Genomic DNA, 15,515 nt, shown 5'->3' on the forward strand with positions numbered 1-15,515 from the left:
AAGCTCTAGATCACAGAGACTTGATAGGTATGCAAGTTCTTTATTCGGATGGAAAGTGCAACCGAGAACTAAGCAAGCAAGATACAGTAGGCTTTTCAACTCAGTCTACATCTAGCTCTTCTTGAGGTGTTCTTTGGGGCGTCGACCCTTTTATTATGAAAGAAGACCCAACTGGGTGTCCTGCAACTCTTTCATAGTTTATTGATGTTGTGAGAACAGGTAGATGTGTAATACGTTTATTGATCTCATGGTGAAGCACCACAGTTTTTGCCAAAAAAAATGCATCAGATTTACGAAAGTATCATCTGTCATGGTTGTCAGCAAATACGATGAATAATATCAGATGCAAGACTTATTTAAACGTTTTTTTAAAGGTTGGGATGTGTTGATTGCTCAGTCTGTATGCAAAAAGAGGAGCTTTTGTGTTCAAATGATGAAAGTTCTGGAATTAATCCTTTCTTTATAATAAATTAGTGGTATGACGCTCGCTAAACTTTCATCATTAATTGAAACGCAGCTTATTCTCATAGATGTGACGCCAAACAAACGAAAAACGACAAGTTATAACGTTAATGACCTAACTTTTTCTTCTCGTTACACTAAGCTAATAAAGTGGTGAAGCAAGGATTTTGACCATAAAAGTTAAAATTTATTATGAATTCACTTACGAATAAGTTGGTGAATCAAAGAGGGAAACGTCTCAAATATCAGAGAGGTTTCATCGATGCAATCTGAGGCCAATATCTTTCTGATCATTAGGAAACATGAACCGAAAGGCTAACGAATACGACAGCTAACCGAATGGCATAATAACTTTGCACGTCCAATTCATTTAACTCGAAACCTTTAAGTGAAGGTGCTTACAAAATTGTTTATCATTTGCATACGACTTCATTTACCTTCTAGAATTTAATCGTCGCTATATTATTTCAAAAGGTCTTACCATAAAATAATCATAAAATAACACGCAGTAAGTATAAAGCTGATAAATTAACTGTCTTTTAATTCGTCAGATTTTATCATGTGACTGGCTCCATGAAATAATTTTGTGAGTTAACTTGTCAAATTTCCTCCCAATAAATATAATTCGAAATTAGATATCCTTTACATTGGGCAAAGCGTATAATTGCTATACTTAACTCAATGTGGCTTGTGTGAAAATTAACGCCTATTTTTCTTTACCTCCTCGACGCCATAAATTTAAGGAAATTAACATAACAAAAAGTTGATTTTCTCTTAAGAGGTAAGTGAACCCATATTCTAGATAAAACTAGATAAAACCTGAATAAGAAAAAAACTTGATTTCGTTTCGCTCATAGACTTCAAAAAACATCAACCTTCGTATTGCTATACGTTTTGAAAACGTACGAAAAATCGCTACATGGAAGAGGAGGACAAACTGATATTAATTTCGGCGGAAAAAAACGAAAGCATTAATAGGATATAACCACCTGAGGCCACCTTTTGTTTTGAAAAAGCTTTTTACAAAAGAATCTCTTTTGATAACCATTCAAATGTAGAGTATTTTCCTTTTAATTAAAAACCCATATGCGACTGATTATGAAGCAAAAACTTCCTTGAATTACTGAATCAATTATTATTGTATAAAGCGTGCTTTGTTAAGTGTAAACTTCATTTGGTTACGGTAATCTCCAGCAAAGCGGGTGATAAAATCGGAAAGGTTGACTGATACGTCGAAAACGTGAGTACATACACAATGTGCATGAGTAGGGAACATGTCCAAATTCAATTGGTCTTTAAGTCTGGCAGTTTCTTAGGTGAAAAAACATTTCCAAACACACAAAAAGAAATTATTTTTTTGCTTGTGTGTTCTCTCGTATGACTTTCAGTTTAAGTTCCGTGTTCGGGCGTGTTTACAGAATTTTCTTTTTTTCGCTCTTTGATAAGGATTATGACTTTCGCTTGAGTGAGCAACCTGAAAAACCATAGAAAGCGATTATCAGGTTTTTTAAATTTTTTGAAGGTGATATCATGTTTAATGAAACAGTTTGCATTTCAACAAGGGTAGAATTTGTAACTGTAAAGGCAATTGAAATATCGCGTAGGAGTGAAATTGAGGTCAATAGCTTAAAGCAATGTGGTACAGCGCATAATTCTGCCTGCCGCATATCTGATAATCTGAAATAATTTTAGAGTAACGCCCTCAAGTAACTAACTGAAGTTTCTTTTAGCCTGAAGAAAGGATGGTACGTCGTCGGCGCACCACAGAAGACAGTGATCTCATCACTAAGGTATGATGTTACCTTATTCGATAGCAATTCATTTTTGAGCGAGGTTAAGGCAAAAAAGGTGCCGTAAGAGACCAGTAGAATTTCTATCAGAATAAAAATATTCTGGAGATCACAGAAAAGTTTAGCACTTGTTATGGATAACTGAAATACTGCAGTATTCATATGTGTGTTTTTGCCCAGTGTAAGCGGAGCTAAGATGTGTATTTCCTCTCAGTAGATCTTATTCAGATGGTGCCCCAGGTTTTACTCAAAGACTTGTAAATTTGAGTCACTTTGTACATCATAAAGAACATTTTACATAAAATACTTCTCAGATGCTGTCATTTGAATGGTCAAAGATAAAGGTTTCATCCTCACACAAATTTGAAGTTACAGGCATCTTTTCACCAATGAGAACACTGCCTATTTAAAAGGTCAGGTACAAAGATCATATTCATATTTAAATGTCGGAGCCCTCCAGAACTGCATCATGGACGTTGTAATGGGTGACAAGGATGACAGGTATTACGTCAGCCTTTAACAAATTATACAGCCATTTTCAGATTGAATATAACATGAGAATACCTAAGGTGCTTTAGAACTTTCAAAAGCTTTTTCGTAACTCAACCTTGCACCGAAGAGAATACAATACTCCATATGAGAAGCATCTTAAAGCTGCTATTTATAAAGCTGCTCAGTAAGGTTTTTAAGTAAAAAAAAAAAAACGTTAAGTACACATAACAGATGTACCATAAGTAATACTAAACAACAATGGCATTTAATTTTGCATCAGAAAGCATTTCTTAAAATATAAGGATCATATATCCGAAGTGTTAAAACCGGGTTCTAAAGTCTCCGCCATCGGCAGATTACTATTTCTAACTAGGAGAAATTTTCTGGTTTAAGTAAACCGAACTTGTAACAAAACAAAGACAATGACTTAAATATAACAGTATGTGCCAATTACCACATCGATATGGTGTAAGGCGCGCCTGTGGAAAAACAGAAATACAAAATTTCGCAGTAAAGTTAATTGAAAGTAGCACCAACGATCCTTCTGTCGGGAACTTGATCGGTGCTTAGAGCTAATCCAGCATTTGCGTTTAGTTCGGTTTTAATTCCTGTTGTGAGAAATGCATAATTGGGACTAGCCGTAAGAGGGGTTTCGATCGAAATTATAGAAATTTGAAGCCAAGAAACTAAATGCAAAGCTGTTAACCTATTTCAGAACTTTCACATCTTCTGGATTAATTAAAACGTGTCTTTAAAAGCCCGACCCAGCTACTCTTTTAATCTTCAAGATATTGAAACACACGCTCTAGAAACTTCAGATAGCACTTCCTCGAAAAACTGAAACCATGCTTGGCAGATAGAGCCAACATTTGTGGTAAATGTCACTGCATTTTAAACATCGTCAGGAATTGCTACAAAATGTTATCTTCTGAAAATGATATTCTTTTCACGATTTGAACAATAAAGAAACTGATCACGTTTGACGTATAATTTGCAATCAAAGGGAGAAAACAGGGAAATTTTCAGTCATAATACGAGCAAGAGGAAGTTGTAATTTTCCTTTCCTGTTCAGTGATGTTATTAGCAAAAGTAGAACATCACGCAACTTCCTTACTTGACAAGTATCTACATTCCCATCACCTATCATCTTAGTAATTATCTGATATTTTACGGGAAAATTGGATTTTTTATACAAAAGTTACAATTCAGTTGTAAAGTTTACAATATACTATTGACACTACGTACTATCGTTCTCTATGGCAAATATTTTATAAAGAGGAAAAGAAAAAGAGAAAAAGTCTTCTCCTCTAAACTCGCAACTATAGGCTTCCAAAGATCGTGACGTTATTTTAGCAGACCTGCTTTAAAGACCAGCAAACTGCGATATGAAACGCTAAAGCATGCGATGGTAAGATCCAGTCAAAGGCTATGGTGAGAGCCCAAATGGCGATGAAGTTTGTGACTTTTTACGTTTGGCGAAACTTTCGTATTAAAACCAAAAAATTTCAAGTTTGTTGCTTATCTATCCTCAGCGATTCTTGCCCTATTTTGTTTATTTCTACCTCTTTAAAGGTCGTCTGACATAGCCAGCTTATACTCTCATTCAACTTAGTTTGCTTTAATCGGGTTACCATGTGAGAATTTACGAGAAAGACGCGCAATTTTAAAGGAACCACCGCTAAGATATTTCGAGTAAGTTTGCGCCTTGAGCAGCTACTTTCAAACTTAACGAGACCAATTTGGCAAAATATTAGTTTGGTGAAATGTAAAAATTCAATAGAAGGATTAATTAGTCAAAACGAAAGAAGGTTGGAGAAGAAACAAAATTGTTGCAATTGTACATTTGGAAAATTTTTCAAGATGAAACGAGTTTTTAACTTAAAGAAGACTACACTGACGAAAAATTGAAAAGACCAAAAAGAGAGAAATATGTTAAAAAAGGGAAAAATTATTTCGAGAGATAGAGATGATTAAAACGGATTTCAAATAAGAACGAATTACAGAGTAAAATTAATTTTCCAAGATGAACAACGACGTACATGCAGATTCATTAAAAAGTACAAGGTGTGTCTAGGTTACATGAAACTGAATAACTTAAAGTCCTTTTTCGACGGCAGGTTTGTTTTAAATTAACATTGAATTTTTTCATTGAAAAGTATTCCACGTATGTAGTAAATGCTACCTCTAATATTATTTTCTCTATTAATAGAGTTGTCGCACGAATGACTTTATCGCCACGTATTTCAATAGCCATTCTATCATTGACGTCTTTCGCCATTGTAATGCAAACCTTGAAACTATTCCAAAAATAGGGCTGACGTAAACCTGAATTCGTCAGCACATATGCCACAGGTGAAATGGTTCATCTTAGTCCCTCTTTGCTCTTAAAATAGAACTTCGAAACAATGTTGATACACGAGCAAGTTTCGAGTAACATCTCGACCCACCTCACCACCATTTGTGCTGCGAGAACCTTCTGACGTCAACATATGAAGAGTGTTGCGTTTACAAAACTTCACTTTTTTAAAACTGATGGCTCGATTCTTTAAATCGAAATTCAGTAGTTATGATTCAGTAATTAGTATTTCCTACGGATTCAGCGTGGGAAAACCGGGCAACAAGTGTTTGTCGATCGAGAACAAAAAATCGCCTCGCAAAGTATAACTCGCAAATGGTTTCAAATGAAAATGGTATAATCTCAATTTTATCAAAATTAAATTACTTTTTCGGTAAACCAACTTCATTTTTAAAAGTGACAGTACAAACATAATTCATAAAATGGGATTTCAAGGACATTCTTTTGATATATTGTACATGATCATTATTTCATTAAAACACACCCGCTCTTGTATCACTGACAAAAGCAAAGGAAATATAGTGCTCAGTATAGCACAACTGTAATATACCGGTGGGTGAGAGTAATTATCACAATTTAATAAGCAAACGTGTACCTTCTTATCAGAAAGTTATTGCATGACCGAAAGAACAGTTATTAGCTTATCGACCTAGGGCAGATACCAGTTTTTACCACTACAGCACTTGCACGGTCAGTAGATACGAAGAGAAAAAAAACACTGGTGGGAAATTGTCTTCGATGACCACGCAAATTTGCGGAACAAAGCTTGTAAAAAGGTGAGCCAGTATGATAAACCCAATATCCGAACACTTTTTCGAATAGTGTGTGATTAAAATTGTGAAATGAATGCCCAATATTCGTGTCTTGAGAGAGGTTTCCTCAATTTGAGGTGAAATCAATATATAACTGAGTCACGCTTTTAATAAAGAGTTTGGGAGTCATTCTAACAACACATTTCAGGCGACCCAACGAAATTTTACGCGAGCGCCTTGAATATCTGAAGCATTAAGAAATGAACAGTCAAGTACTGTAAACCATTTGCCTTGCTTGAAACTGTACAGGTGTCTGAGTATATTCTTAAAGAGAGCGTCAGTTCATTGCCTCGGGCTGTAATAACTTCTAGGGAAAAAATTGGTTGTTTTATTAAGTATTCTATTCATAGCAGCTATTAGCGGCATTATATCGCTCTCTGGAGGCGACTGTTAATCTTTTAGAGTTGGTGACGGCGTAAAGGCGGGCATGAAAGCTGCGACAACCGGTCTAAAAAATCGAAATTAGAGGCTTTCTCGAGATTCGTAAATTGGAAATCGCTGATATTTTTGTGTTGTACATTTTTAGCATAGATTACGACTGCCCTACAACAGGAAGAACAATTCCGAGATAAATATTTAAACGAATGTCGAGAAAACCATTCTATTGTCTTGTTCTTGTCAACGAGACATAAAAATAAGAAATTAGAAAAAGGTCAATCTTTGTTTTCCATGTTAGATTTTTTTGAAAGGAACAATCATGCGGTTTAAATTTCAGGGAAGTTCTTTCAAGTCATGACAGAAACTTTGCTCCCTCTGGACGTGCTTAGATTGTTGGAAATCCTGAAGACTCTGGAATTCTCGATGCCGAGAGCTTCATATCTCCACCATGATTATGTTTCCAAATCAGTTGGACCAAGCTTTACAAATTGTAAACTTTAGTGTCTTACCAATACATTTCCATCTGCCTGTACGGGAAACGGCATTTTCAGCAAGATGTCTTATTTTTTATCATTATTATTTTTTTTTTTCAGTAAACAACGCTCCTGAATTTTGATAGGACATTAAAAGACAAAACATTATTTTAATCGCTATGTTGTAAGTTCCGCACTTGCCAATGCGATGATTTCATTAAAACTCTGTACGAGAACAAGCTATCTCACATGTAGACAGAAAGTTCTAGATTGTTCTTAATGATATCGTTTAATTTTCCTTCATCGCCATATGCAAGCAAGGTTTAACTGCAGATCTGTATTTCAATTGGGGAAATTTAAGACCTTCCTCTGAAAATCCTAAAATCGTGCTTCATAAAAATGCCTACTGACAAACTCTCAAGAATCAGGAACTGCAATATTGTACTAATACGTCTCCAACAACTATTAACCTGAATCTATTTTTGCTCCAGAAAAGTTGATATCAAATTTTATGGCTTTGTATTTCAACCCACTCTTTTCTAAGACAAAAGGGTATAACAATGAAACAAGCAAAGAAATCCTGTAATAAAGCGTCGGAGAAATTAGACAGAGACAAAAGTGTGTCTGAATTCCAGACAAATTCAAGCAAAAACTGGAGCGTGAGAACTGTGGAAGTTTGCTAAAGAGCTGTCGTGAGGGAATAAAGATGAAAAAGGAAGTTAAAAGGCCTAATCTCAGAGTTGATCGCCGAGACTTCTAACACTGCCATAGTGAGGTAATCGGATATGCAAACGTAGGAAGTGCGAGCAAATAGGTCTCATATGATAAGTGATTTCAAGCTTCAAGCCTCTTAATATCATTTTAAGGCCGGAATAACACTTTCCCCACCTGCCTGTTACTCTATGAATATATATAAAGGCAAGTGGTTGGAGGTATCGCCGGCTTTAAAGCATTGTAGTGGAGAATACTGTAAACTAGGATTAGAGTGTCAGACTAAAGTACACCTTTGCACACTGAGCTCAAAATGAACAAGAGTTTACTTTATTCAAAATGGGTAGGATTTTTATTACTATTGTTATTTTCTCGTGATTTAGTGTTTTGTTCATGGTTAGATTTTAATAGATAGTTACTTTAGTTGTTAAAAACTTGTCATGATATTCTAGCACTAAAGACACACTCCGATGCCGTTAGTAACTGTCTGATCTCAAATAGATATAAAAGCAGGAGCACCAAGACAATTAAAAGTTAGTAATAATTCTTAATCCTCCAATTGAACCTCAGGAGTTCACGTTTTGCTAAATTATTTGACGGTACTTCTTGTCTTTAACACCAAAAGTGCATCTTGGAACAAACTATCCTTGTCGAAGAAAATTTATGAGCGATTTTTGTTGACACGGAAGATACCCAACCTTTTGGGTTTAATTTTAGTCAATTTTTTTTGAGTCCGTTTTCAAAAACCAAGTTTGCTGGTCGAAAAAAAAACAAGATTGACTATTTAAATTATTAAAGACGTTAACTATTGGGCTATCTTAGCAAAAATTCGTCAATTTTTAACTTTTAAGTCACAACGAAGCTAGAAAACACAAAGCACAGATAACAAAAGTCATAAACAGTTCCTGTCATCTTTTTCTTCCAACAGATTCTCTTTGTCCTAAGCTTCCTCGTCTGCATGATCACCTTCATAAACGGACATCCAAACGCGTTTTCCTATTCGGAATCGAGCTGGACACCGGAGAGTTCCGAAGATGACGTCAGTTCCCGATCCTTTTCGTACGAAGATATAACACCGTCCGAAGATATGGAGGATTTAGATCCAGAATATAGTTTAGACGACGTGGAGGACGATCTAGAAGATGATCTTTATGAATACGCCTTTTTGACCAACAACAAACGAAATCCAAATTCTGTAAGTATGAGCGGATGTTAGGATTTTGGGCGAAAAAAATATGTTAAATTTCACTCGGATACAATCGGAAAGGGTTCACTTTATCCTGTCTTGTTGTTTTACTGATTTCTCAGGAACACAATACAGGGATGTAATAAAACATCAGGTCACTGGCTATCTTCCATTCGCTAATTTTGATGCAGTTTCAAATGTTTACAAATTTCAAGTTAAATTACCGCTTGATTTCGCTAACAATGGCGAATTGTGAAGTACAAAAAATCTCAGAATGAAATATATAAAGGCAAAACATTAAGGAATTGCCCCATGAAATGCTATTTCCTGGACTGGGAGATGTAAAATTTAACCACATATATAAACAAATTCTTTTCACTCGATACAGATCGTCCTCAATGGCCGGACACTTTAAACGTAATGAGCCTTTAGTTAGGTTATAGTATACAACGGCATTGGGCTGTCCCCCCAGGGTGAGAATGGCATAGTTCCGTAATAGATGTAAAAAAAAGGAGTAATATAGCAATCTTACGCCATGTAGTGAATTCGTGTTATTGATTTTTTGCATTCAATTTCGATGAGAGAGTCTTTCGCAATAACGATAATCAAGAGAAGGATGATTTCATCCATGCATCTTTTTGAAATAGATTTTATTTAACCAATTTATGAAGGGCCTTTCAACTAAACTTTAAACTTAATTCAAATCCTTAACCTTCGAACTAACAGAATACAGAATGTGCCATTTATAAACTCCAAGGCGTCCATTAAAATCCACAGTAACGTTTATAATGAAGAAAGATTTTTTTCAAATTGTTTAGTTTACTTCCTTTCCTTAAATAGCAGCGGGGTATTCGCAAACGAAGTGTTTATGGAAGAAGTTAGGTTTCTGATGCTGTCTAGATCCAAGATTATACTGATATCACGTTAGTATGCACTGTCATTCGGTAGTCTAATAGACCATAAAGGTGCAAAACTGGGTACAGATACAGGTTGTGTACATGTGAACACCTGCAAATTCTAAGTTTGTTTTCACTTTTTGTACTTCTTTGATAGCTTTGCTCAGATCTAGCTTATTCATGAAACTCCTGCTACCCAGGTACAACAAACGAATATGATACGATAACCAGATATAGGTTGGTTTTAAATATTCTCTTTTCTTTACTGACAGAATCCAGGAGCTCATTACCCGGAGCCTCCATACCAATTGTACTCTTGAGTCAACCCTGTTCCGTATCTTTTTATTATTAGAACTGAGATATGTGAAGGGGGGGGGGGGGGAATTTTCTTTAATTTCCTGCGAAAACACGCCGACGTTCGCATAATAGCTAAAAAAAATGGTAAACTTTCCGCACTTTTCACCGTTATATTTTCACCGCTCCGAACAATTTTTTTTTCTCGAAGATATTAGCTCTACAGCTACACTGAATTTCGAGCTTAAATAAAGTATATGTATGTATGTATGTATTGAAATACTTTCGTGCGGCCTGCATGTGACGTAAACAATAGAGGACAATAGCTATCTTATGATTGACTATTATGTAAAGATCCGCAAAGAATCCCGTGGGAGGTGCCTCTAAAGTTAAAAAGATACGGTACAGGGTTGACCCAGAGGGTAAGTATGGAAGATGGAAGCTCCGGACAATAGGCTCCTGCTGAATCCCATGTTTGCTGTTTTGTTTGTTGTTTTATTTTTTTATTTTTTCTCTTAGAGAGCCGATAAAAGTTTCAAGAATGCTGCTGGATATTATCTGATTGAAAACTCGAACGGAAATGCAGTAGGAACAAAGGACTTGTCCAAGTGTATGACGAGGGGTGAGTGATTTTAACTGCTCGCGCTTATATCAGTAAGACATACAGAAACACGCGGAGATAGTTGTGGCACTGAGTTAGTTAAGAAATGTTTTATTTCTGTCATCATACCAGAAAATGGTAGGAAATTAAGCTGTTGACGCGCAATTTTGTCTCTACGGCCGCTCGTAGGTGAATAGTACTTGATAATTACTTCCATACCCGCCAATCAGCGTGCGCGAAAAGTGCTATTCACCTGCGTTATTTATGCTTGTCACAATAAGTATATACCGCACAGCTGTCAAACAGGTGAACAGCGCTTTTTTGCGTGCGTTTATTGGCTAGCTCGGAAGTGATTATCTCCAAGCAACCGATAGACTAAAATCACCTGTCGAGAGTTTAACTTCCAAACATTTGTTTCAGTTTGCTTGTTTTTTTAATTGTTATTTTCTCGGTTTAAACTAAAACAATCTTTTACCTTAGTTACCTTGCCCTCGATAAATCTCCACCACTAGCCACCGCTACTTCGGTGAATAGTCGTAAACCATTGATAATTTTTATTCGTGCCAATTTGTTTTTGTAAATTGTAATTCAGTGGTTGTCCTACGATAGGGATTTATCGATGAGGCTATAACTTATTCATCAAAAGTAACTGTTTCTGTCGGTTAAGTTTGTTTACATTAACCCTTTACACCATAACATCAGAATCCATATTCTGCGTACACCTCTATACATTTTCTTTGCGTATTGCAAGGAGAAGTCGTTGAAAAATCAAAAGCTCCCTAACTCGGCGATCATTTCCGTTATTCTCATGATCTTAATGAGTTATTCAGCCGTATAACTGTAAGGAGAAATTAGATACTGGTAATTTTTAGTGTTTAAAGTGACAGAAGATGTAAAAGGAATAGTCTTACCAAGGGATTTCTCATATTGAGTTTCACATTATTAATATGCTGTTTTCACCATTGGTTTTTCAATGCAGGCATATTTGAAGTAGGAAGGACTCCAGGTGGCCTACCATTTTACAGGAATAAGGCAACTCAAAAGTACTTAGCCATCGACCCAAACGGAACCGTTTATATGTCGGTAAGAAGGCAACTATTGGGTGGTAATATTCTGCGGGGCCAGGTTGTTCGAGAGGGTGTTAACGTTAATCTAGGATTAAACGTAACCTTGGCTTTAATTTCTCACGCAGAAGAGTACGTATAATGTTAAGGTTTTGACTCGAAACTAATGGAAGAAAAAACGAAAGAAAAGTCCCTTTGCAGAGCTATAAAACTAAACGAAATATTTACACTAACCCCGCATTAGGTAAACCGTGGTTTGGAACAATCTGGCCCCGAGCAATAACGAGTTTGATGAAAATACGAGCTACCAAGATCCAAAGATTCAATTACGGGTGGGAAAAGGCATACGTTTCTAAAAAACTCTGGTGCTGTGTCGGTGAGGGGGTGGGGGGGGGGGGGGGGGTATCATTATCAGCTGAGTTGATGAAGTAAATTGGCCCAGTAAAGAGGTTCTTTCTGACGAAGGGCTAACGCTCGAAACGTCAGCTTTAGAACTGTTAACAGTGGTAAATTTACATAAGAAACTCACTCTATAAAACCAAACCTAAAATCAGTCTCGCACAAAAAACATTGGACACGAATTTGGAAATATAAGTTGTACATTTTCAATTGCAGGAACTGCAATTTTTTTCAAGAAAACTCACTGAAATGTCCAGTCTATTTACGGCTAATGCTAAAGAAACAAAAGCAGGCACTAAAAATAAAGGTCACCAGGGTGTGTCGGTCATATAAAAGGAAAAAGGAAAAAAATTTTACTATCATTGAAAAAATATATATATCAATACGCATGCGTAGAAAGTTCTCGCAAGCGTGACAGAATAACGCACCAAACATCTGAACCAATGCCCTGGGTAAAATTAAGGTGGAACATCAGTTAATTTCTTCGCTGCGCTCTGTTCATAAACTAAGCTAGGAGCTGGCCAAGCCCTTCTCTTAGACCTTACGATGAAACACTTTATCACTTTCATGAAAAGACTGTATCCATAACTGACAAAAAATTCCCACACTTTCAAACACTACTACTTGTAAACTTTACATATGAACCGTGAGATATCACTACAGTTGGAAAAAAAAACCCTCTCGAGAGCCATACACTTCATAGACCTTATCGAGGAATACCCAACTCAACTCAACCCCCCCCCCTCCCCCTTACTGCCTTCGTGCTATCTTTTAGATATAAAATGAATCTGCTTTTATTTTGCAGCCAACTCAAAACAGTGATACTGTCATCTACACTATCAACGATACCCATGACTTGAGCATAATATACTTATACCGCCTTGTTGGTCAAAACAAGCGATTATATCTGGACCTCTCGCCTCAGAGTAACACGGTCGGACCAGCGAACACCAGTAATACAACTAAATTTCGCTCTAGAAATGGCGTAAAAACCTGTTAACAAGTAGTGGACCTAGACAATTTTAAGAACTTTTAGATTTTAGGATGAATATAGAGACCACGCGTATTGGATATCACAGTAAGTTATTTTGAAAAATTAAAGGAACTTTTAAAGTCTTATTAAGCTTCATCAGCCTTATTCCTTTGGCGCGTAACAGTGAATATTGATGTATCATGCTTTGAGTTACACATTTGATCTAAAAAAGTCACAGATTTCTGTTTTTTTTTCTGACCTTTCCCACTTCTTAATTCTTAAATTCGCTGGAGTAAACATCTAACCTTATCCTTATAACAGACGTAAGAGTATCAGTTAGGATGTTACATCTTAACAAACAGCCAGATTCTCTTCGTTTTTTTTTTTTACCGAAGGGAATGTAAACCAGCGAGAAGGGAAAATTTAAAATGATCATAAGACTCACTTGTTCCTTTGCAACAATCTATCGAACGCTAGCTCACGATTCCCATTAAAAATGAAATCTTAAAAGAAAGCCATTTTCTCTACCAAATTGCAACCCTAAAAATAGGAGATTTCTTATAACTTTTATGTTAATGTAAAAGCTAACCCCCTTATCTCTAATCGCAAAATGTAAAAACTACTTAGGATCGTTTAGCCAAATTGTTTTCGTCTCTTTACAAATCTTGAATAAACAGTGGAGACAGTTGAAGTGGGACTCCCGTTTAAGGACGCTGGCTCGCGTCCCGCGCATTGTTTCAGCACTCGAGAATCTCATATGCGTACCCATAACCCATCTGAGATCCTTACTTATCTATCAACTGAGTTGATCTAGTCTATTCCCCATTAAAATTGAACCTTTTTAGCCACAGATTTAAGATAAGATTTCACACAGAGTAAGTGGAAGAGGCGAGAGTCTAACTGCACCATTCAATTCTAATGACCTTAAGCAAACTACAAAAGATCTCATAAGTAGAACAGTAGTTCAGCACGTGCGTCTTTAAAAAACTTACATCACTTTCTTTCTTGTACATTTCTTCGCCGTCTTCTGCAAATCAACAACATGAAATCACCGAAATTTTCGTCGTCTGCGAACCGACGGAAATTGCGACGACAAATTATTTCAATTTCCAATTGGGTCTCAATAATTATATTTATGTTATGCTAAAGTCGAGGTTTTGCGCCGTAAGAAAAGGTAAATACATGCAGCGATTTTCGAGATTTTATAACTAAAAATAGAAATTAATTTTTTAATCGACATCTTCCTTAAGACTGCCGTCCTGATTGCTTAATTAAGGTCCTTAAATGTGAAGGAACCGTTTTCAATTGAATGTTTAGAGTTATCCGGTCGGAATGACAATGGTTTTAATTTACTTCAGCAGTCTGTTTGATTAGTCAAGAAAAATTGCATCACGTAAGGAACCAATTCGATGTCAGACGATAACCAAAACACGAAAGTAAAGTAAAGTAAAACTTTATTTACACAGGGTAGCTCACTCAGCTTCAAGGCTGGTCCTCATAGGCTTCCTGTACTCACTTAACGTTCTCATCAGCAAGTTGAGAAATTTTCAGTTGTTCTGGTAAACTTTTTTGATTCCTTTAGTTTTGCATCCCTGATACTCAATTAGAAAGGGTCTAATTTTCTGTACGTGAATAGATTGAGTTTCAGCAAGATAACATTTCTTTTTTCTTTATCAGCAAGCTTATTTTAAAATGTTTTCCTTTGTGCTGAAACATCTAATCATTGTGTAAGCCTTTGCAAAGGTATGAGTTGGCACTGACGAGGTTAGAAAAAAACAAATATTAGTGACTAAGTATGGAAAATAATGGCTCGATTTATGAATTATATTGCTTCACCATGCTCCTTAGATCTCCACACCTTTTAAAATTAACAATCGAAGACATAAAAATAAGCCAACAAATCTCTGTCTTTTGTCAGTTTTATTAAACGTAGTAAAAACTATTTTCTTTCCTGTTTTGATTTTGTGTTGGTAATATTTCAGTTACTTGTTGTCAACAAACAGTAACAAACGATATTTTATCGGTCAAAGTCAAGAAGCCCACTTTCAAAGAAACATGCGATATTTTAGATACGAATTAAAGTTCTAACCTATGATACGTTCCAACAAAAATGGTAGTTATTAACGTAATTTGAGAAAGAAACAGCAATCTATATCAACTTCAGTTTAACTAAGGCAGTATTCAACTTTTCTGTCTCATGGACTACATTGTCTATAAACTCTTCAAGATTGCTCAGTATAGTTCTGGGAATTTAAGATTATACGACTGAGGTTGGTCATTCTTTAGTAGCAAAAACATGCAAAGGCTTCCAACGTCATGAGGAAGTTACCGAAAATGATATACGGTTTCACTCTCTGAATTACGGCTGCCGTCATTAACTTATGAACACTGCCGAAAATCAGTCGAGTTGGAGTGCGCACGAACATTATCGGACGTTAATGGCAAATCCAGCAAGGACGAACTGGGGAGATGCGTGAGGAATGGTCTGAAGTGAGCTCACTTCGTTGTATTACGAACATGTTAAAAGTACGAATATTTGTATTGGCTAAATCAGCTCTGAGAATTCTGCGTAAAATTGTAACATATATTTAAGCACAAAGCATTTAATTTAATTACAGAAACGTGGTG

The 15,515-nt window shown here is 36.1% G+C and overlaps 1 protein-coding gene and 1 long non-coding RNA gene across 8 annotated transcripts; both read left to right on the top strand.

The window, feature by feature from the left end:
- The first annotated feature begins 1,314 nt into the window (after positions 1-1,314).
- Positions 1,315-13,033, top strand: LOC113669784 (uncharacterized). 7 transcript variants are annotated; one of them, XM_027185865.2, is made up of 6 exons: positions 1,315-1,702; positions 2,193-2,252; positions 8,403-8,669; positions 10,370-10,472; positions 11,431-11,534; positions 12,720-13,033. In XM_027185865.2, the coding sequence occupies exons 2-6, from the start codon at positions 2,205-2,207 to the stop codon at positions 12,912-12,914; spliced, it is 717 nt and encodes a 238-aa protein (XP_027041666.2). In that variant the 5' UTR covers positions 1,315-1,702; positions 2,193-2,204; the 3' UTR covers positions 12,915-13,033. The 7 variants fall into 7 exon arrangements, with proteins under 7 accessions (XP_027041666.2, XP_089049813.1, XP_089049814.1 ...); XM_089193687.1 differs by having other exon boundaries at positions 1,702-1,778; XM_089193688.1 differs by lacking the exon at positions 1,315-1,702 and adding an exon at positions 1,753-1,984.
- Positions 5,581-7,014, top strand: LOC149034625 (uncharacterized). Its single transcript, XR_016182903.1, has 2 exons — positions 5,581-5,876; positions 6,628-7,014. It is a non-coding gene; the product is annotated as an uncharacterized LOC149034625 (long non-coding RNA).
- Positions 13,034-15,515: the final 2,482 nt, after the last annotated feature.

Source organism: Pocillopora damicornis, chromosome 14 (genome assembly GCF_964200805.1).
Source record: "Pocillopora damicornis chromosome 14, jaPocDami1.2, whole genome shotgun sequence".
In the NCBI taxonomy this organism is placed as follows: Eukaryota; Metazoa; Cnidaria; class Anthozoa; order Scleractinia; family Pocilloporidae; genus Pocillopora; species Pocillopora damicornis.